The sequence below is a fragment of the Dermacentor albipictus genome, chromosome 3 (genome assembly GCF_038994185.2).
Source record: "Dermacentor albipictus isolate Rhodes 1998 colony chromosome 3, USDA_Dalb.pri_finalv2, whole genome shotgun sequence".
In the NCBI taxonomy this organism is placed as follows: domain Eukaryota; kingdom Metazoa; phylum Arthropoda; class Arachnida; order Ixodida; family Ixodidae; genus Dermacentor; species Dermacentor albipictus.
The window spans coordinates 50216951-50240637 of NC_091823.1; the positions used below are offsets into that span (position 1 = coordinate 50216951).

The 23687-nt window shown below is 46.6% G+C and overlaps 1 protein-coding gene across 1 annotated transcript; it reads left to right on the forward strand.

Annotated features, from left to right (window-relative positions):
• The first annotated feature begins 326 nt into the window (after positions 1 to 326).
• Positions 327 to 18722, forward strand: LOC135898118 (uncharacterized). The gene is made up of 4 exons (XM_070536596.1): positions 327 to 379; positions 480 to 583; positions 12482 to 12588; positions 16264 to 18722. The coding sequence occupies exons 2-4, from the start codon at positions 549 to 551 to the stop codon at positions 17592 to 17594; spliced, it is 1473 nt and encodes a 490-aa protein (XP_070392697.1). The 5' UTR covers positions 327 to 379; positions 480 to 548; the 3' UTR covers positions 17595 to 18722.
• The last annotated feature ends 4965 nt before the right edge of the window (positions 18723 to 23687 follow it).

Sequence of the window (23687 nt, forward strand, 5' to 3'; positions counted from 1 at the left end):
CTACGTTAATATAATCTAACAATTAAAAAAAGGTAGAGTCATTTCGCGTTCGCCGTTGCTTTGCTTTCGTTCAAATTTCGGATAAAGATCGCATTTTCCAATCCGCTTCGCTCAATACGAGACTCGGAATTTTTGTTTGTCTGATTAAATCGGGGGGGGGGGGGAATAATAAAAAAAGCACCACTCTATGTGCACTTGTTTGCACCTAAGTCTGTTACAAAAATTGTACGATATCCACGATACGTTTTCTAATCAGTTTATTTTTTCTCCCCTCCTCCATTTAACCGTCGAGTTCTTGGCAAATTTTCGGTAGTGGGCAAGCGCCATGGTAAAAGGAGCAAGCACGCAAGGCGAAAGCCGACCAATTTCCAGGCCTGGGGCAAGTATTCTTACTATCGTGCAACTACAACAATAATAACATTGGAGAGAAAGAGAAACATTTAATATCTCAGATGTCTGGTTTGGTGTTCGTTGCCCAGGATCGCCTTGGTTCAGGACCCACAACTGTTCCAGGCGAAGAGAGCTGCTTCAGAGACATTGAATGGCCTATGTGCGCCTTTCGGTATCTGCATGGTATAGCACGGTAACGTTTAAATTAATTTAAAGTTACAAGTAACCTAAAGCATAAAGGTTACTCCGTTCTAGAACAACTTGATTTTTGTGTTTTTGTTCATTTCCATCACGGCTAGAGGTTACATGTGTCGAATCGGCTATATTGAAGGTTACTTCAACGCCAAATGTGTTGTAATCTTTAGATTGTAACCTATAAATAGAGTGTCAAGTCGTAGTTCAAGGGACGTACCTATTGTGTGAATTGGAAGTATACTGATTATTGTATCGTGTTGCGATCCCGATATGGTGTTTTTAGCCGGGGCTAACCTGTACAATGTGGTGTGCGGCGGGGGACGGAGTCAGGTTGGACTTAAGATTTTATTGATAACAGTCGGGATGTTTGGTTTCGCAATGTCAAAAAGATTTAATTTTGCGCGAGCGCATGCTCAAGTCAGATAGCAGAAATTCATTGATCAACAAATTAGAGTGCATACGTGCCATTATAATCTAATGACAAGCCACAGAAACAATGAACATACATCGGTGAATATTGTGGCGAACGATGTTGTGGCATGAATTATAACTACGGTACAGTGTGGTGGAAAGCCCACCGCTACCACTGCAGGCATTCTAGGCTATGGTATAAAACGTATACCTGCACAATAACTAAAATCGGAGGCATTATGGTGGTGGAATATACATTTGTACCCAATATTTTTTTCCCCTTGCGTATCAATGCTCCCTTTAGTCGCGTTTGTTTAATCTTCTGAAATGTTACGCCCTTTGACAGCGGACGCACACTGAAGGGCGCACGCTGGTGTACTGTATAAAAGCTCTCCGATGGACAAAATAAAAGCGTCGAGCAGGCCGAATAACTATTCTGTAGGGCGAGAAAGATGTCTTGTACATAAGACTTATTGTACACTGCAGCGGAAAGTAATATGCCGCCAAGTTTTTTTTCTTTTTTGCATTTTTAACATGTAAGACCAAGTGGTTCTTAAATTGCAGCCCCTCCAGTAACGTCTTGTAGAGATATGAACCTGCGTTCACGGCATGAGGCCACAATGGCGGCCCGCCAAATGATCAGGGAGAAAATAGTACAAACGAACAGCAACATCTCTACACTATAGAATACTGTAATTTTGATATATCGTTCTGTGACATTTTGAGGGAACTGGAGCTTGATTACTATTTTTAGTTGCGCTAGATGCCTGGCATAATCAAACGCGCTTCAGCCAAACATGAGCGCAGTTTCCTTGAGCTTTTGTCGGGTTACCTGAGGTCAACTATCAATGGATGAAATGACATGGTTTTCATACAGAGGGCTGGTATTGGTATCGGATCCAGGGTGGCTCCCGTCCTGAGAAGCATTTTTTTTTTTTTTGCACACGTGGATGTGGCATTAGACCGACGACTTACTGGGTTAGCCATGATGACATTCAGATATGTTGATGATTTTCTGGTTTTAATTGACAAAGACGACTCTGCCAGCAAGATGGACGAATTAATAGATCTTTTTAAGGAGCTTGGCCAGGGTCCGAGGCTCACCTCGGAGCAAGCCAAAAAGGATAAATTACAATACCTAGACCTCATAAGACCACGTTTCTTTTATTAAATTATGGGGTTTTACTTGCCAAAACCACTTTCTGATTTTGAGGCACGCCGTAGTGGGCGACTCCGGAAATTTCGACCACCTGGGGTTCTTTAACGTGCACCTAAGTCTAAGTACACGGGCGTTTTCGCATTTCGCCCCCATCCAAATGCGGCCGCCGTGGCCGGGATTCGATCCCGCGACCTCGTGCTCAGCAGCCTAACACCATAGCCACTGAGCAACCACGACGGGTTACGTTCCTTTTTTTTTAGATGACCTTGTTTGCTGGGAATACTTACCCCGCTCTGCCAAGCCCCTGTTGAACTTTAGCGCAGTTCATTTCAAAGTACTTAAAAAACGTCATTTGTATTTCCAGACTTCGCGCTGCCTGGTGAATTCATATGTGCATACAGTGGGTGAAGCGTTTGCACATCAGGTACTCAGGATGGAGGAAGCTGGGTACCCGGGTAGCTTAGTATCGGGTAGCTGTGAAAAGTTCATTATATGGATGAAAAACTCGAGGAGGCAGAAGGTCGCAGGGAAGAAGCAGGAATAAAAGTGTGGTAGTTGTACCCTATGCACACAGCTTGTCACACGGCCTCAAGAACGTTGCAAGCCGTCATGGGGGTGCAGGTTCAGGTGAAGACACATTCAGAAAGATCCTGATCGTCTGCATGCGTAACTTACTGCAATCATCATCATCATCATCGTCATCATCAGCCTGGTTACGCCCACTGCAGGGCAAAGGCCTCTCCCATACTTCTCCAGCAACCCCGGTCATGTACTAATTGTGGCCATGCCGTCCCTGCAAACTTCTTAATCTTATCCGCCCACCTAACTTTCTGCCGCCCCCTGCTACGCTTCCCTTCCCTTGGGATCCAGTCCGTAACCCTTAATGACCATCGGTTATCCTCCCTCCTCATTTGCCATAATTAATTTCCTGTCTTCGACGTTTACTTGCATATTGCCCATAACACGCCCTTTATGTTCGCCAGTTATAAACAAAATATGTTGTTTAGTTCACCGAAGACATCGTTGAAACCGAGTCGGGGCGTGTGATGACGCCTGAAAATATGGAAAGAAAAACTGCTGCTCAGTAATTATTTGCAACGCTTCACCTGGTCTAGGAACGTAAAAATTTTCTCGCACATTGCAGTTACCATGTCCCCCATCCGCTTTCTACAAAATATAAACCTGTTGTAAACTACAGCTATATGTCGGGACACTGGGAAGCATAGCTGATAGCGGCCATATTACACGCTCTAACATTTGAATATATTTTTTTTACAAAGGCTATGTTTGATTCAACCATACTTCGCACAGAGTTTCCATAGCGTACCACCAATTTTCGCTAAATTTGGTCTTGGTGGCTTTTACAGTTCTACCAGCTGGGCCGCGAGCTCAATTCTTCAGCACTCGTTGGGCACGCTCATAACACACCAGATTTCTCGCATGCGTTTTTGTTGCGAAAGCTCCAATTACGCATGTGTGTTGAACGTCACCTACACTTCACCCATTAACTTGTTCTTACTGTCACTAAACACAACAAATCTGCCCCCTTTATTTCATTGAGGGCACTAGGTGAAACTAATATTTCACGCATGAAAAGTAAAAAGAAACAGATAAGGGTTCAATAATTATTCTTAACGCTTCTAATTAAGCCAGATACGTTAACACTACGCGACACAGTGCAATTAAAATACTACCTATTCCTTCAAAGTATAAAATACCTGAAACGCAGAGTTCGCTTAATGGGACATTGGGAAAACTAGCTAATAGCAGCGACGTGGTACTTTAAACGCCTGCTTACAATTCTTTTTAATTAACACTGTATTTGATCAACATGCATTTACCATCGCACATAACCTTGGCGTATTCTTCCCCTTATGTTCGCAAAATTTGACCTCAGTTGTAATTGTAATTATGCCAGCGCGGCTGTACAATTTTTACACCGCTCATTAAACAGTCTAATAACGCTATGGACCACTTGCCTAAGTATTCTACTGGAACATGTGCATTTAACCCACCCATTTCGAACATTGCCTACACATTGGCCATACCATGCCCCTAATTTTCCCCAGATATAAACAAGAAGCCTTGTTTAGCTCACCGAGGACAGTGGAGAAACAAACTACGAATATCGTATGATGCACGAAAACACACGAAAAAACAGGGTTTGGTAATTATCCGCAACCCTTGCATTCAAAGCAGGAAAGTGAAAGTTTCGCAACGCATTGACTTAAAAATTTTCTCTATTTTCACGGAATGCCAACTCTCTCTTGTGCTGTTGTTTTAGGAGTCTGGGAAACAAAGATTAGCGGCAATATGACACTCAGGTACGCTTCAATGAGTAATTTTCTATAAAAGCTGTGATGAACCTACACAAAATCAAAATACATCGCTCGTCACTCAGAACACTGCTTCGTACTTCGAATAAATATAAACACCGTGGCCCGCATATTTTACCGAGAATGCTGGGAGAAAACAACTAAATGCCGTGTATAACGCATAGAAAGCGACTATTCAATAACTATATTTTCAGATCACATAAGCAACCTACATAGTGAGAATTTTCGGTAAACTTCACCAAAAAGTGACCCTCATTTTTTCGAAATACGAAATAGCGGCGGTTCTTTTTCCTGTCCGGTAGCAAGTAACACTTATTTATAAATAGCCCGAAAATGAAATGGTCAAAGTCGGAAGTGACACGTGCCTTTCGAAAAAAATCAAGTCAGTGTTATTGAAACGGTTCTGCACGTTCGAGCAAGGTCATTTTCATGAGCATATCTACGATAACCATTGCTTACATGATGAAATTCGACAGTTATATTTGTAAGATGTTTGATTAGATTGTTGATGGTGATAAGATACTGAGACTGCAACGCTACGTAGGCTATCTCCAGACAGATATTATAGTTCCAGCATTTGATAATGCAATGATTTCATGCCGTAAGGCACACCCGTCGTTGGGCGCGACTGATTATAATACTTTATCCGGACCTCCCCCTCGCCGACAAGTTAAATGCAGCGAGATGATTGCGTTTTCGAATACGGAAATAGCGTTCCCCAAAAAATGGGCATGATGAAAGTTGCGCAAGCTGACATTTGTTAGGGCGGGAACTGCCCAGCGTCAGGCCTTCTCCGGAACGCGTGCGTGCACGTACGGCCAATCCCGCGCGCCTTCCGCTACAGGGCGTTCACAGAAGGCACAAAGGACAATCCTCGCTGTCCAAGTAGATATGCGTAGTAAAGAAAAGCATTACTTATGTGGCCACTCTATTAAGAAATAAAATTTAGCTTCAGCTGTAGTTGGACTTTCCAGCGTGCAGCCGAAAGGGCTCGCTTTCAAAAGTGCACCCCGCCCCCCACCTGTTAGATACGCCTATGACAGACGAGACCGAGAAACCGAAGCGTCTTCATTACGGAGTCTTCGAAATGAGTGTCCATGCACGTGCGAAATTTGAAGCTGATAGAATGGAGACAGCGAGAGAGTGAAAAGAAAAACGGGATAGGCAGGGAAGTTAACCAATTTGCACCTGGTTTGCTACCGTATACACTGGAGGAGCGGGCACCGGGCAGGAAAGTAGAGGACAGGAAGAACAAGCAACATTTTAGCGCATGCGGCGCACAGTCGTACCGGAATACAGGAAGGCATACCGCGAAACGATGTCTTGTGAAGCAGTGATTGACCATAACGCACTCAAATAGTTTTGATGCACGAATATTCTCTTCGATAGAGAAGGTATATACGAAATACTTTGTTTATGATAATTATTTTGCTAGTAAGTCAGTAAAGTCACAAATGAATTAAATGTGGTCAGTTATAGGAAATGAGATTGATAGCATATATTTGAAAGAGTAACTTTGGGACCTCTTTAAGGAAGGAAATAAAAGCTGTGAGCACTTAAGCTGAACAGAGGACGTCTTGCAAGATCGCGCCACCAGTGCCACCAACTCGTCTATACTATGGAGCCTATATGGAGCATATGTGCGCATTAAGGCTCCCTAATGTCTGCATCTTCCGATAGTCCATTGTGCGACTGGAAAGTACGTTTCTTCTGCGCTGAAACATCTAGCTTACGCCTCAGGCTCTGAGCTTGTCCGACAGTATACCATACGTGAGAGTACGCGATGGTGGTATATTTGGGGACACGATAAGGCGGACTGGCTACCGAGGAACATTCGGCCACAAAGGGAAGGCTTCCATTGTACGGTTTTGCGTGTCCCGGCCACGTGAAGGAAGGGGAAAGCAACGGAGCACTGGTAGTGTTCGCGGACGGTTGTAGCACAGTAAGCGTGATCCGGACCATTGATCCAAACCCTTGGGCACATTGTCCTCCCTTCTCGTCGGCACATCATTGCACCGAGGCACGAGAAGTCAGCTCGCACAAGGGGATTTTTTTCTTTTTGCCGCGTCATCTACGGGAGCGCGTCGCTCTGGCAACGTCCGCCGTCTACACAAGAAATGCGCTGCTATTGTGTCATGTTTCCCATGGCCATGCAAGGATTTCCAGTAACCCCTGGAAGCCGGGGAGATCAGACGCTCGCCAACCCGATGAGCTGCGGCGGCGTTCGAGGTAAGGGCGACGTATACTCAGCGGCCGTCTTCGTATACTTGGGCAAATTAATGTAGTTGGACTGCTTGATGTCCGATTGCCTGCACATCTAAGGGTGTGGTATATTTTTCTGTCACTTGCAAGCCAACGCGTGCTACATTCTATCGACCCGGAAGGGGCAGGGCGCCCCCAAGAAAAGAGAAATGCAAAGAGCTAGCGGCCTGTGCTTGCTATCTGGCCTGCTACTCTGCACTGGTAAGGAGGAAAGAGAACGATTTGACCAGGTAGCAAAGGAACCATATAACGTAATACTATTTCATTCTGATTTTATTCAAATCTCCTAACGAAGTATACGTAATCGCCGACGCAAGCTTCGGGCGGTGACCTGCACCATTGTTTGAACCGCCCACCCAAACGCTTCTCGTAATGCTTCGGGAGGTCCCTTTGTTTGTTTTGAAAGCAAATGGCATTGTCTACCTTGACAGGTTTTCCTTAACTAATTGGCTGACAAGAAGCGAGGAGACGCAGAAGTAGAGAGAATTTCGGTGGGTCCAGCTAGCGTTACAGCGTACTAGAATTAGAGTACACTGTACTAGCATAGTGAAAGCAGATTACCAGATGAGGAGGGAGGTGCCGGCTTATTGGTCCGTTTCCCTATGCTTTGCTTGAGGTGGTGCGGATCGGAAATCACGGTGGCGTGCAACGCAAGGTTTAAAAAAAAGTTCACCGACGATTGCGATACTCCCTAATGCGAAATTTGAGTGCAGCCCCGTATACGTGTTTTCATTTCGCGATGTATTGGCTGGCGCCGACAATCTGTCTCATGTGTCACGTTGCAAACGGACCGAAGTGTGGCGCGACTGCCTCGCTAATCTGGAGATCGCGAGAGCCAGTGCGTGGGTGACGCGTGGGCGCGTTCACAGCAGCGGCCACAAACAGACTTCTCAGACGACGCGCGCTACTCCGGCGCCATCTCGTAGTCATCGTCACCGCGCTATGCTTCTAATGCTTTCGTCATACCTTCCTCCGCTTTCCGCTTCCTGGTTCTTCTGCACCCTCCTCTTCGCTTTCCTCCTCACGTCTTCCATCCCCCACTACACTCCGCGTTGGCTTTAATCGTTCGCTGTGCTCGTTCGCTATAGTTACGCCGCCGCCGCCGCCGCTCGCCGCAGGAACGCGTGGGCCTATAAAATGCCGCTCGATCAGCGAAGAGTTGGCAGAGCGATGTCGTATACCTCCCGAAAGGGCTCGACAATGTTATATTGCCAGGCATCGCTCTGCCAACTCTTATATATATATAATGCATAGAAATCCACACCCCGGTGTAGCTCCAAGTAGCTGCAGTACCAGAGCGATCGGCGGGTAGCCATCTTCTATTCCTTTCGGAGCGCGCAGCCTCCGGCTACTCTGGAAATAAAATAAATAAAGGAAAGTAGAAGAAAAGGAAAAAAAGGAAAACATGAGTTTTGTTCGGCGTGTTAATGCATCTGCACTGAGTACATGCCACTTCGACGTGATGAGTCTCCACGGTTTTGAGACGTCACGTGACAGAAGATCCACCTTGTGGCAGACAGGCGAAGTGCGAGCGGTCAGAAAAATTGTGATCAATAGAGGAGGGCTATATATAAAAGGCGTAGAATCCGAGAAGAAATTATTTTAGAGCGCAGGTCTTAATGGCCCATTCCTGCGGTGAGCGTCGGCGGCGGTGATGGCATAACCGAGCGAACGAGCACAACAGCGAAGGATGAAAGTAGGGTGCCTCGATGCCCAGCACCGGCGCTGGCATCGTCGTCTGGCATCGTCGGCGCTAGCATCATCAAGATAGGCGACAACGAAGTACAGACCACATGTGGCTTCACTGATGAAGCGTTGAAAAGTTTGGCCTGCATTCCGTAACCCGAAAGGCATGCGGACGTATTCGAATAGGCCAAAAGGTGTCGTGATGGCAGTCTCCGGTATATCCGCTGGTTCCACAGGAATTTGATTATATGCCTTGACTAAGTCAATCTTGATAAATATGGTTGTTCCAGAAAGAGTGGTAGCGATAGAGAGAGAGAGAGAGAGAGAGAGAGAGAGAGGGAGGGAGGGGGGGGAATATATAGGAAGGCTGGGATGAAGAGTGGTAGCAAAGTCGTGAATGTGCGGAAGCGGGCACCGGTCGGAGGCGGTGCGAGCATTCAACGCACGGTAGTCTACACAAGTGCGCCAATCTCAAGGGTCACGCTTCGACACCATGCGCAAGGCAGATGACCAGCTGCTTGACGAAGGGCGCATGATGCCTAACTGCAGCATGTGGTCAAATTCTCTGCGAGCTGTGGCGAGGCGGTCTCCAGCAAGGCGTCGTGGCTTGCACGACAATGGAGGACCCGTGGTGACGATGTGGTGCGTCACAGTGTGTCACACCGGAAGTTCCAGGTTGCTAGGTTTGGTAAGTTCAGGAAATTCACTGAGGATCGAGGCAAATTCTGATTTTGGCGAATGCGGAGGTGCTTGCGTAGAGGCGGACAGAGGTGCGGAGAGGCTGCACGGAGAGGCTGGCCGTACAGTCCGCAAGTTGACGGGAGCGGATATTCACGTTCAAACCGAAATGGGTAAGAAAGTCCGCACCTATAGTGTGGCGAAGTGCACGTCGGCGAGGATGAGAATCCACCAAAATGTGCGACGCAGACCAAGTAAATGGTGAGCGAGCGTTGGTCATATGTTGCGATTGTGAATGTATTCACAGCTTGCAAAGGCGCAGTCCTCGGACAACGCTGTCGGTCGAGGCGGGAGGCAGGAATGACGATCACCATTGCACCAGTGTCCACTAGAAAGCGACGTCCTGCGATCCTGTCTGTGACGTAGAAGAGGCGGCTTCGCGTAGCGGTTGTCACGCGCCGCCATTAGTGACTCGCTTCCATCTTCCCTGCTAGCGACAAGGCTGTAGATATTTGGCAGCGCTGGCGCCGAACCTGGTGTGGTACCAGCAGCAGCCGTCGGAAACGTGTCTTGGGCGGGAACGCGAGCGTGAGCCACCCCTAACCAGTCGAGAGCGATGAGGCGTGTACATCTGCATTGCTGCCATGGCGTCCATCAGCCGGCCAGTTTTCTCCTCGAGGCGAGATTGCCGGGCCTCGAGGTCTGATGTGACAGTGGTCGAGGACACTGCGGAGCTTGCGCCGCAGTAGTCGTTGACGCGGTCCGTGAGCTCTGCCAGTTTGTCAAGAGGCATATCATCCGCAGCTGCCATAACCACGACAAGTGTCTGAGGCAACTGCTGCAGAAATAGCTCACGCAATAGTGGAATTCGGAGTCTTGGGTACGGTCGCCGAGTAGCTGTCGCATCTGATGTAATAGCTGTGACGGTCGGCGATCGTCAAGTTCTTCCGCGTTTAGGAGTTGCTGCAAGCGGCTTCTCTCGGACACGGTTTTGCGTATGAGCACTGTGGCCTTGAAAATGTCGTAGGGTACGGCCGGATGTGGGGCTCTCATGATGTCGTCGAACTCATCAACCACCTATAGGAGGAAAGTGCTGAGACTACGCGCAGGTACATCACGCGTCGCGATGTGATGTGCCGCAGATCGAAGAGGGCTTGTGTGAACCACACGGCGGGATTCTTCGGCCAAAACGCCGGCCAAAACGGCGGTAGCCGCACCTGGGCATTGGAAATGGCGTCCGTGGCTGCGCTGTGGGCAGGAATGTCGGCTGTCACTGTTGACTGGGGCTGAGGAGCCGGGGCGTCGTTGCTGGACGCTGTATAGTGCTCGTTTCGTCTTCCATCGAGTGTACTTGCTACGTGCGGGTCACCAGGCTATAGGAGCGCGCAATGTGTCCGCTACAGACAGACGCGCGCACAGTGAAGAGAGCAAACTTTTAAGTGCTACCGCCGGAGCAGCTGAGCGGCGGTAAAACTGATCATTTATTGTATACGTGCCTTCCGCGCCGAGGAGGCCGGCGCTGCAAACATAAACCGCTCATTGCGCAGACGTTCACGGTGCTGGGGGCGAAATCGAATCCTCTACAATAGGGCTCCTCTTTTTTTTTTTCTTTTTTTTTTGCCTACACTTGGTGCAGGCTCGTGAAGGCGAGTGAAGTGCCGGGCAGATGCTATGACGTCGTGTGCTGCACCTGGCTCGCTGGGCTGTAGCCAATTAAAGCTGACAGCGCGTTGCCTTCTGCACCAGCAGACGAAAAGCGCCTGACTCCGTACTTCGCCTCACTTCGCACTTACTGACTGCGTACATGTCCTCGGCTTAAACTAAACGCCAATCTACACAACTGCAGCGAAATACATCGCGAATGCACAGTGCACGAAGACAACTTCTATATGCGTATAATATGGCGGCGGAGTCTGTATCAGCCCGCACCATCCGTAAGTAAGACAATTTTATCTTCTTGGAAGGTTAGCTCATCTTCCTCTGTGACTCATGGTCCCACCAGCACTTCACTAACGTCCTTGCAGCGACTATTCACAATCGTCGCTACATCAGGGCCGACAGTCACAGACAAAATGGCGCCATGCATTTTGCAACAACAGCCTGCTTGTTTATCGTCTGCGGCTTACACTCATCGAAACCGCAGTGTAGAAAGTGCAGTTTTCATGCTACACCACGGCTATAAAAAACAGCTTCGTGTAGGTGGGCGGAGCTAGAATTTTCTGCGCCAAGTGAAATGAATGGCGACTTCCTGTACACTATAGCAACACTCGCGTAGCCAGTGTAGGTAAAAAGAAAAAAAAAAGATAGCTGGTTCGACGCACTGGCCCAGCCAACGTAACCGGACGCTGCCAACGCACTCCGAAGCGCCCGGCGTCGAGGGACGCTGGCCCGCGTAAACGCCAGCTGGGGCAGAAAACAGACACCCGCGCTATCATTACCGAGGTGACGCTGCGCTGGTGACTACGAGACCAACCGCGTTGACGTACTACATCCACTTATACGCACATCGCCGAAGTTCCAACGCCCATGGAGACGTCGGAGAACGTTCTCTGCAATTGCTGTGTCCAATTCTCTTCGCTTCGTCCAATTCTCTTCGCTTCGCTGGTAGGTCATGCATACTGGCTGAAAGCGACTCGGGCGTTCGCTGCGAAATTCCAGATATTGGTTGCGGTATGAGCGGTAGTGAACTATAGGTTAAACGCGCTCTTGGTTCATACGCGGTACGTATCGAGGGCATTGGGTTCCGGCTCAAACATGTAGTCCCACGATTTTTTTTTTCAATAGAGCTCGCAGGTTTATTTTATAAAGCGGAGGAAATTATTGAACAATAAGTTGAAACTTGAGAAGTGCTTAATGAAACGTTTCATAGAGCACTAAACTTTCTGAGCACGAGAGTTCTCCCTAAAATTTAGGACTGGTAAAGTTGATTAACTTAATGTGTGTCTGTGTACACGCGTGTGCGCGCGCGTGTCTGTGTGCAAGTGATATTTCACTGTTCCGGCAGAGCCTTGACAGTACAACAGCAAGCGCACAGATCGTGCAGCTGTTCGTTCAACGAGGCACATTTCAGCGTCGCTTCACTTTATGTTTGCCGCATTGACGCGAACTTAAGCAGCCAACTATTCTCAGTGCTAACTGGCCTTGGATGATTGTATCTCTTAAAAAAAGAACGAGCACGGAAATAAGAGTCAATCACCGAATTTAAACCCTCTGCCTATTGCTGGTTAAGAATGCGCGATATGAAAAAAGAGCAAAAGAAAGCTGCTTAAATCAGCGTTTATACGGTATTCCGAGAAAATTGAGCCCGAGACCGTATAACAAGCAAGAAACGGTTAACTCTTTATGTCAAAGCACTTCGTTGCAGGAAAGCAAGATGCGCCAACCGAGCCATCAAAAGGCTCGCACTACTGGCAGCGGCCCTGTCTCTTGCGCCGGCAGCGTACTTCCTTCTTCATTTGCTCGGGCGCAAAGGTAAGTCGGACTCCGCGCAACACAAGTTGCATACACAAATAGTGGGACAGTGTTCGAAGTACACTATATACGTACTAGAAGGTGAGCTGGGAACAGCATTTAAACGGTTTGTCCGTATATTGTTTGCGTTCACTATTTGTCAATCACGTGTGCTTTTCTGGGATTGAAGGCAGTTTTGTTGTGTTTATTCCTTTTCTATCTGTTCTTACTCTCAAGTTTGTCTGCAGCGAGAGAGAAAGGATTGCGAAACGATTTGCTTATATATATATATATATATATATATATATATATATATATATATATATATATATATATATATATATATATATATATATATATATATATATATATATATATATATATACGGTTAAGTGTACTCGGTTTTCTGTTTTCAAGAACTTTACCTGCTCTCTTCCGGTGTTTACACGTGTTTATTCATGATTACGTTGTCTTCCTGAAATTTTTGAGGCCCTTTTCATTAATGTGATGCACGATGGCCGCCATTTTTTTTCCCAGTGGGCGCGACATTACCGTACTAGTAAAAAAACAAGCATAACAAGGTTTGACGTAGCGTGGTCGTTAAACACATGCAACCGGCGTCTTAAAATTTATCAACAATTTTACTGAGCCGTGACGTGATGGTTGCAGTAAGGAACCTGTTTGGACGTCATTAAACTCTGTAGAAAGTGTAGGCGACTATTCGCATTGCCTCACTTAATTAGCAGTGACAGAGAAAATAGTGCTGCATATAATAGATTGCAAAGAGATTTTCGGGCTGCTTGGTGTGCTGGTTGCGTCGTGTGCACACGCAAGCCCGGATGCAACGCTCTATTGAATGGCCCCTATTGCATTAACAACCCAGGTATAACATAGGGACAAACCTGGTTACAACAAAGTAGCATCGAAAGGAACGCTGCATTCCTCATATTTTATATTTGCTATAATCGTAGAGATGGACAGACTTCGGTAGAAAAATAATAATAATAATATATGGGGTTTTACGTGCCAAAACCACTTTCTGATTATGAGGCACGCCGTAGTGGGGGACTCCGGAAATTTTGACCACCTCGGGTTCTTTAACGTGCACATAAATCTAAGTACACGGGTGTTTTCGCATTTCGCCCCCATCGAAATGCGGCCGCCGTGGCCGGGATTCGATCCCGCGACCTCGTGCTCAGCAGCCTAACACCATAGCCACTGAGCAACCACGGCGGGTACTTCGGTAGAAAAATACACTATATACAGGGTGATCATTTTTTAACTTTTACGGATTTTTTAAAAAGTAGCCTGTTCGGATAACATAATTCTAGTCCATGAGTTGGAATTTCCAGAGAGGCCAACGTTACTTCCACGGAAAATCGAAGCACGTATTCAACTAATTAACAAAATAGCACTAATTATCTTCTGAATTAATTACTTTTACGGCACATATTGCAATTTACGAGTTGTAGCTAGCGAGCTTGCAAGGCGTATCCACTTAGACTAAATTTCCAGAATGACGCCAATTTGGAGATATGCGCCATCAAACTCGCCGTAAAAATGCACTGTTGTACCACTTAATTTCTTTTATACAAAACGCTCTTTTATGCGTCGAAGCACAAAAGTAACTGAAAACGCCCATCTATTTCTTCCCACACTTTGGGAAATAATATCCCGCAACTGGCACCATCCTGGAAATTCATTTCAAGTGGATATGTCTTGCAAGCCTACTGGCTACGATTCGTAGGTTGCAGTATGTGTCGTAATTAGTTAAGAAGTTAGTGAATTCTTTGTTAATTAGTTAAATATGTGTTTCGATTCCTCGCTCTAGTAATGCCCGCCTCTTTGAGTAATCCAGCTCAAGGACAAGAAGTATGCTATTTGCTACAGGCGATGTTTAAAAATGCCATGAAACTTAAACATGATCACCCTGTATACATGGGGGCTCGGGCGAAAGTCATACAAACCCTGGCAATGTAGAAAGGTAAAATCAGGCTATAACCCGCCTTTTATTGTTAGTGACCTTAAGATTACTGGGGAGGGTATGGCTTAACAAGGAGTGGTTAGCTAGGAGAATATAGTGAACGACAACGATTGCGTAGATATGCATTAACAATTGGAAACTGAAGAACGGTGCTGAACTTGGGGGCTTTTTCCTACATTATTAGGCATGTATTTTTCTGTCTTAAGCAGCGCGGCACTTTTTGTGGGAGCTCTGCATATTTGTGCATGCGTCGCTTATGAATTTCGTATACGTGCAAATCTGAGGTGATCCGACACCCCTTCAAGACAACTTTCGCAGAAAGAAAGGGTAAATAATAAACAATCGGAGATAATGACCACACCACGCAGTGACGCTTTAGCTGGCTTCATTGAAATTATAATTTTAAAAAATTAGTTCAATATAAAAATAAGAAACAAGAATAACTCGCTATCTAACCGGACCTACAACTGCATTTTGGTGTTGTTAGAATAGTTCAACTTTATTTCCTGGGAACTACAGTAGAACAAACAACACGCACAAACCGCATTTTACTGAAGGTTATCATTCATTGCTAACATGTTTACGCCAGTAGATAAGGGAAATACCATCAATCATTGTAATAAAACTTCGCTTTAGATAGTTTTTAGAACAGGTTACCAATGACCTACTATACAGTAACACAAATGGATGACAATGAGGATTATATATATATATATATATATATATATATATATATATATATATATATATATATATATATATATATATATATATATATATATATATACATGAGTGGCAGAGCATTACTTGCATGAAACGATGAAATCAGAAAATTTCCAGTAGTAGCATGGTGACGGCTGACAAAGAACAGGTAACTGAGGTAACTGGTCATCGCTGGGAGATATCCTCGTTCGGTTTCAATGGACCCAAATATGCTTATGGTGCTGGTGATGATTCGCCAACTTGCTCTAGCGATTTAAGACTTTGTCGGCGATTTGCTGAACATGCACTGACGGAGCTACTGTCGGTTTTGGTGCAATAAACAAAAGGCGATTTCTTGAAAAACAAATTTTCAAAAGTTGTAAATTATTCAAAACAACGATGAGGCAGAAATCTGAAGTTTCAGTGTATCCGTCCGGTCCCTTTGCCTATGCAATATGCGTTAATATAGCCACACAAGTTTACCAATATGAAACATGCCTAACAGTGCTTGGCGATGTTTATTTAGCACAGCACAGACGTAATGAAGGCATGGACGGGAGCAGCACCTTGTGACGTACTATGTTCAGTCAACGCGCCCAGAATTATTGCAATGTCTATGTTCCTTATCTGGTTGTCGGTATAATCGTCGGGAAATTCGAGCACATTTTTCAAATGGAGGAGATGTGCAACATACGAGCGACTATAGTATGTCATGGTCCATCTCAGCGTCAGAGCTTCACCACAATAGCTGTCGTGCCCGGATAGTAGTAGTAGTATAGTTTATTATACATTCATTAGGGTATAAAGAAAGAAAGAAAAAGGCCGCGGGAATCGCAACTTCCTCACATTTCGGTGGGCACCTGCACTCCCCCGCAGTCATAGAGAAGATAAAAATAACGAGAGAAGGGACGGGAATGTGCATTCCGGTCCGAGCTTATAGCGCCTCCGCAGTGCTAAAGTTTCTCTAATTGCGAACCTGCGCAATTTACGTACCTCTCCGTTTATCGCAGCCAACAAGTCGCCGTACACGTGCCAAAACCGAAACCACGGAAACATCACAGCCACCATCCGAGCGTTCGACGCTCGGCTCGCCGGAAAGCTCCGCGAAAATGACTCCGGCCAGGAGACGGTGTACGAGGACGACGACTCGTGGGTCCGAGTTTTTCCGCGCACGTACGTCTACTCGGCTTACATGGACGACACGGAGCCGCACAACTGCCAGGTGCGACTCGTCGGCGTGGTGCCGAGAGACGCCGCCCAGCATACGGTGGCAGTACAGTGTTGGCTGAGCGTCGGGTCGGCCGTTTTCGTGTCCGAGGCGAGCCTGAAGGTCCTGCCCGAACACCACGATCTTCCGTACGCGGCGGCGTTCTTTCTGTGCCCAGTGAAATTCCCTTCCGAAGTGAGGAACCAGCCGAACATGAGGGTCGCCCTCGGCACCAACTGGAACATGACAACGCCCCAGTGGTTCAAAGTGCACAACCGCCGCCAGCGTGCCCTGAGGTTCTGCTCCGTCTGCGTTCGTCCGATAGTGGGTCTTTACAGCGCGCTTGCTTCGATCACCGAGTTTGTAGCCTATTACGTGTCTATGGGCGTCGCGCATTTTAACATCTACCTGTGCAAGGTGCCGCGGGAAGTGGAAGTCCTGTTGTCGCACCTGCGAGACCGCGGCAAGGTAGACATCCGACTTCACCGGTGGAACCTGCCGTTGGACAACTATTCCGTATTGGAGTACGGTCAAATGGCGGCTCTCCAGGACTGTCTTTACCGCTCCAGACTGACGTCGGAGTACGTCCTTAACGTTGACTTCGACGAGTTTCTGGTCTCCAAGACGAGGAACAGGCTGACCGACGCGCTACTGGAAATCGAGACCTCGGTCGGCAAGAGCTCCTTGGGTAGTGTTTTGGTTAAGAACCAGTTTTTCTGCTACGAGTATCCATACAATGCGGCTTACCTCCACCAGAAGCCGCCAATGCTCACTCGTATCCTGTTCTTCCGCGAAGCCAACGTCTGGAAGCATCGCGAGCGCTCAAAGTACGCCGCCAGAGCGATAGCAGTGGTCGCAGGCGGAGTGCACTTTGTCTGGGAGCACGCGAAAGGTGCGAGAGAAGTTGCCATCTCCGAGTCCGTCATGGTCATGCACCACTACAGGTCCTGCTGCGGCGTCGAGAGGAGCAACTTCTGGGGCACATCGTACCGGGAGTTTTTGGGCGACGAGGACGCGGTCGTTGACAAGTCGCTACACGCGGTTTCTGCGAGGCTTGTTAATTCGGACGTGATCGCGTCCGTCAAGGAACTGATGGAGGAATCGACAACCGAGCCGCCCCTCTACACCGACTGACGCGCAGGAATTCCTACGTTCGATTTCAAACAACCGCACGCACGCGTTGACCGCGCACGTCAATCGCCTTTGACTCGATCGGCCGGTGCGTATGCGCACCAAGTGGAACTGTGTGCGTGGTGGTTATACAGTGGGTGTTTATTATAGCACGGTGCGGGCACGGCGAGTCTATATGTAACGCCCTTGCGACATGCAAGCATATGCCATTCTCTTGCACGCACCATCTGGGCTTCGCATCAATCTGTAGCACAACTTCTGTAACCTCTCGGAGAACACTTCGTCCAACATTATATTGCGCTGTGTGAAACCGGACGCTGCGACGCCGGGCGTGACGCAACGTCTAAACTACCCCGCAAAGGCGTTCCTTGCGAGCCTCGCTAATCCCGGAATAGGTGTTCTCGTTTTACTGCACAGTATAAACGCGCGTGCTCGATGCTTTCGCTGTACTTCATTTCATAATCGCAATAAACCGTAAATTATGACCGCGACATCTAGGCTTCACGCACATAAACGCGACGAATAAAATACTGAAATTTGTCGGTCAGGCTCATGTGGACGCAAACAAATCCTAGTCAATAATATACCCGTACCACCACATGTCGTCCTTCGGTGCACTTATTCCTTCCCCTTTCACTCTCCGATCGTAAAATAGGAAGCACAGCTGTGATCATTCTATCAAATTATCAAGCTTGTGTGCCTATAGGAGGCCAGACGGCTATAGTCTCTACAGCTATAGCGGCAACATTCCGGGATCGTCGCCGCACACCTCTAGCCACGGCGTGACTAAGTCGACTGTGTGTGAACAACAATACGTGCGTCCTCGACTCTCCGCCGTTGCCGCCGAGTTTGACGAAGTCGCCATTGTAACTAAACGGGCTCGGCGGACCAACTATTGTTACTGAGCCGCGAGAACTTCTACTGACACCCCTTCCCACGCGCCAACCAAGACGCCAGACAATGGGCGGCTGGCGGGCGCGCTGCAGTTCGGGGAACAAATGTCCCTACGGTGCCTCGTTCTCCCCTACGGTGCTTAGACGGCCGTTTCCGTCACCTGGGTATCGGGAGAGGACCGAGTGTTTAAAAACCGCTGTTGTGCGGCTGCTCGGGACACACTCTCTCAAGCAGTCATGTTAGACTGATGTACTTTCTCAAACAGTCATGTTGGACTGATATAAATACTGTAAATAAACCCATATTCCTCGTTCTCGATGAGAAGCAGTCCTTCCCTTCATCAACCCTCAGAGTGGATAAGTTGGACGACGGCATGGGCCAGCTACCTTCTAATTCAAGCCCGACTCCAATCTTGACAACATATCTCGAGCGATGGGATTGAACCCTCAATCATAACAATGTCTACATATAACCCTGCACAGTTACTTCGATTCAGCCCGTTCGCCAAGGTAAGTGCAAGAACTGTCGAGTCAGTTAGGCGATGTGACGCTGCAGGTGCCACTACACGACCCTGCATAGCTGCGTTACCTATGGCGCCAACTTATTCCAACATGGCGAAAAGACGCCATCATGGAAGAGCGGTACAATATATATATATATATATATATATATATATATATATATATATATATATATATATATATATATATATATATTGCTGGAGTGGAGATGCTGTCTCAAACGTGAAGCCGAACCGCCGCCGTCTTACCATAGGCAAATAGCGGGGAATATACAAAGCACTTTCTTCTCCATGCTATTTAAGATGCTTAATTTAGCCGTACAGATATCGATGGACGTCTTGCTTTCTGTCATTGGTTTCATAAGGAAGCCCAAACGTTTCTGTTTCTTTATTCAAATTTTATGGCACACCATGATATCAGTACGCATCCAAACGTCACATTTTGGGCAATAACTTCCGAGTACAATTTTCAGGTACCCCTAGCATTTGCAATAACTGACCAAAAAGACGTGAGCTGTGAGAAGTTTCAGCTGCCGCGGCTTTCTTTCAGAGTAGAAGTATAGGGAAACTCTGGTTTAACCTGTGCTGGTAAGAAACTACGGGGGCTGTCACTCCAGCTTTTTTTTCTTATTTTTTTAATCTCCTTGGGAAGAGCGTCGCTGTTTTTAGGATTGTAGCAAAGATGCCCTTCAATGAGCGACGCATATTTTTTTTTCTATTTGTGAATTTACACGCACAGTCATTTTATCGCTGAAGCCGAACTAGATAAAGTCACCGAATTCAGTAGCAATTTCACCCAATATGATGGCGAGACGCCGCGGATCCGGCCAGAGGGCGGCGGCGACGCTGCCGTGATACTTTAGGCTCGTCAAAACATACGAAACATGGTCAGGTTAAGTTGTACCGTCCAGATTCTGGCTCGATCTACTCTCGTCAGAGCCACGTTTAAAAAAAATGGGTGTGGTTTAACTCTTGTAAACCTAATTATCACGAGCGAAAGGTTTGTTTGGCTTGATTTTGCAAAGACTATGCACACAGTGCTCCATTATAAAGTTAGGCCACAAGGTACTTCAGCATACGTGGAAAGGTGCAAAGGTTCCAGGACTCAAATTTAGAAATGCTGTTGTTTGCTTGAAGTCAGAGGTACAATAATGACTCGATGACAACCAAAGGTCAGTGAGACGCCTCGCATTGGGCACTCACTAAAAAACTACAAATGAAGCTGTACAGGGCGATACGAGCTGGACAAACTTTGCAGTGAGGGAAGGTCACAGTAAAATTGATTTTGAAGAATGAATGAGGAATATGAAAGAAAGTAAATGGGTTGCAAGGGTGTTGAAGTATTTGTACAAGAAAAATATTGACTCGCAGTGGAGTCAGAGAACTAGGAAGCTTACCTGCAAGTATGCGGCTGATATAGTAAGCAACATGGCAACAAAGAATGTTAAATGCGAAGTCAGTGAGGCTGAGGCAATCTCCTAGGTGGCGGCAATGAAAAAGAAACCAAGTATGAGTAACTACGTAATAGGTAAAAACAAATTCAGGAGAGAAACATAGTATAATAACTAAATGGGCAGCACTTTACTTTTCAAAGCGAGATCAGGATGCCTTAGAACACGTAGTCATAAAGTGAGGTACACCAAGGAAGAAGCTTTTGTTTGGTGCAGCAAAGCTAGAGAAATGATAGAACACATTTCATTAGAATGTGAAGATATCTACCTGGCTGCCGATTTAGGCTCCACTGGCCTCCTTGAAGCCTTTGGGTTCATGCTTAGCAGGGTAATTAAATATGTTTGCATCAGAGACTAGTAAAGTGCAGTTAGAGGTTTGGTGGCAGAAAAGTAAGGAGACCGCGAACAGAGGCGTGCCAAAGCAAAGTACCCAATTATGGCTTGGAAAGTTTGAGGATGGAAATTTTCGGTCTGTAAAAAAAGAGAGAGAAAAGGACACAGGCGAGACATTCGGCAAAATAAGAAAAAGAACTTGGTGGCGCAAGCCATCGTCTCGTTTCAAAGAGGATGCTCATAGCATCCTACCATCCATAGACGGTTCGCTGAAGAAACTCGACATGGCAAGCAACGTTGGTAGGACTGCGATTTACGTCACGGAATTTGTGCGTGTTATCTCTACTCTCTGGCTGGGAGTGGCGCTTCCTTGATAGGGAGGGACCATGGCATGTCATTTTAAATTTCAGCCATTTTCGTAGGCGCACAGTAATGTAATATTTTGCAGACACTATCATCAGTGCATGAAGTATGACCAAACCTGGTGAGGGGCCCTTTAAAAATACCCTCAGCAAGTGATTAATAAATCATTTACACTTAATTAGTAGCAGTGGATGGAGTTCCTGCACATGTGGTTTTGTTTGGTCATACACAAAATGATATGTTGGCAAAGTATTGTGTCCTTATGCAGTGCATATGGACACAACAGACTGATTTCATCATGTTCAGATTGCATGCGCAAGTGGCCCTGTCGATGCCATGACAAAATTAGACCTCAGTGCTTTCTTGTTGTACTTTGGTACAAGGGAACATTGAGCCTCGAGGGGAATGCTGAGGACGGTGCTATTGTGGATTTTTCCATTGCACTTTAGGGGGAAATGGAAGGTGCCTGCTCAACCCAATTCCTATTGCAGAATACTTTTGTTATCACTTCCCTCTGTTTGATCTTCAAGGAACACTTGATAAAATACTTTTTGAAAACCCTGTTGTCATTATTTTACAATTTGTCGATTATTACATGAGAAAATGAAGCTCAAGGTATAATTTTTGGAATTCCACACCAAAACCCCCACACCGGTACATTAGGGCAACATTGCAGATTTCAAAGTATTTTCAAGTATTTGTGCCGTGCCAGCTCAGCAAATTCACAAAACTTGCCATATTCAGTTTTCGGCTGCTTTAGAGCACAATGTAGTCTATCCTTACGGCTAAAGAATGGGCCTTAGTAGATGTTGCCAAAATCTGATATCATGGTGAGCTGGTATGGGAACTTCAAGGCAACGTCGCCACCTGTCTTTTGCGCTTTTAGATTTTTTCTGGCTTACCAAGCATCTTCTCACAGTAAGAATGGTGCTTTGGTATTGTGGAAGGGTGATTTACTGATACAGAAAATGATTTCTCTTTAGTGTCCCTTTAAAGGGAAAGCAGGTCTTCCATATTACACACACAATGCACTTAGTTTTTCAGCCAGCTAAGGACAACTATACTAATGGTATGCTTTGCGGCAGCATAGTGAAACTCTGCGTAGAATTTGTCTACTATTGGCCTCGAGCTTCACCACTGGAAAAGCTGGCGCCACCATCGGCGCGATGTGCTATTAGGGATCACGTGGACATAGTGGCCGCATTGGCTGCTTCGGGAGCACCGAAGCGAGCTGAAAACGATAGTTTAAATTCCCTCATACACTGGGGTCCTCATTTAGTGGCGAGATTTTCCCGCTTCGAGTGTCTCCTTTACAACGCTTGAAAGCACTACAACATACAGTGGCTGCCTTTGAAGGCGCGCAACATGGTAGGCTACTGCTCGGTGCCGCAGTGCCGGACGTACGCAACGGAGCCCGGTGTTAGCCTTATTCACACGTAGCCGCAGGACGAGAAGCTGCGTGGAGCTTGGCTCGCGAAACATAAAACCGGAAAACAGTCATCGGCTACAACTCGGATATGCAGCAAGCACAGACACTATGAAGATTTCTGCTACGGCGCCATGTCTGCGATGTTCGGAAAACGCGCACTGAGACGCTCGCCCAAGTCCGCTGCCCGAATAATATCATGATGGTTTGGTCTATGAACTTGTCGATGCTATAGATACTGGCAAGTTCATTGGAGTGGAAAGGGAGCGATAAGAAGCACATAAAAAAAGCATGGCATATGGTCATGTTTGATTTATGAATTAATGCACTGGATTCCAAAAAGAGAGAAGCAGTGGGAAATCGCACGCTGAGAACACCGATAAACATACAGTGCAAGGCAACTCGAGAAATATATTGAAACGTCCAAAAATTTAGAAAAAAAAAGATTGAATTGTCGCGACGGCACATTACAGTCTCCGTAGGTATCGAAATCTCTTCAATGAAATTATTTTTGAACAGCTCTGATAGCGCCCACGCAACAATGGTTGCTTGTATACTGTCAAATGCTCATATTCTGCGGCCTAAAACTCGTGGCACGGTGCGAAAACGCGCACGCGTTGAAAGCGAAACAGTGCACGGACAAGCATGCAGACGCGCAGTCGGTTGTTGCGAATCTGTGCCATCGCTGCATTGAGGCTTCATTCTATTGCGCTCCATTTAGTTATACAAAACCCTATAAGAACATAGTTCGCCCTCAGTGTTTACCTACCTTTCACGCAAGAAGCCGGTTCGGGAGACTCCATCGCGGCGACCGCGCGCAGTGGCATTCATTGTACGTATTCGGCAAAGAGATGGCGTCTAAATGATTCTATGCTTTCAGTTTGCCCAAGATTATTATTTAGGCACTAAAAAACTTCTCTCATTTCGAAAGTACTTACAGAAATGTCCGGGAGAGCTTGTGCATGGCGTTTTCAGTGAGCGCTGACAGGAAAACCTATGAGGAGCACGCTGCGTGATCCCTCATGCTACGCCAGCGAGACGCTTCTGATAGATGGAGACTCCGTAACTCCTCGCCGCGAATAGCCCCCAAGTTGACATGCACTAATATT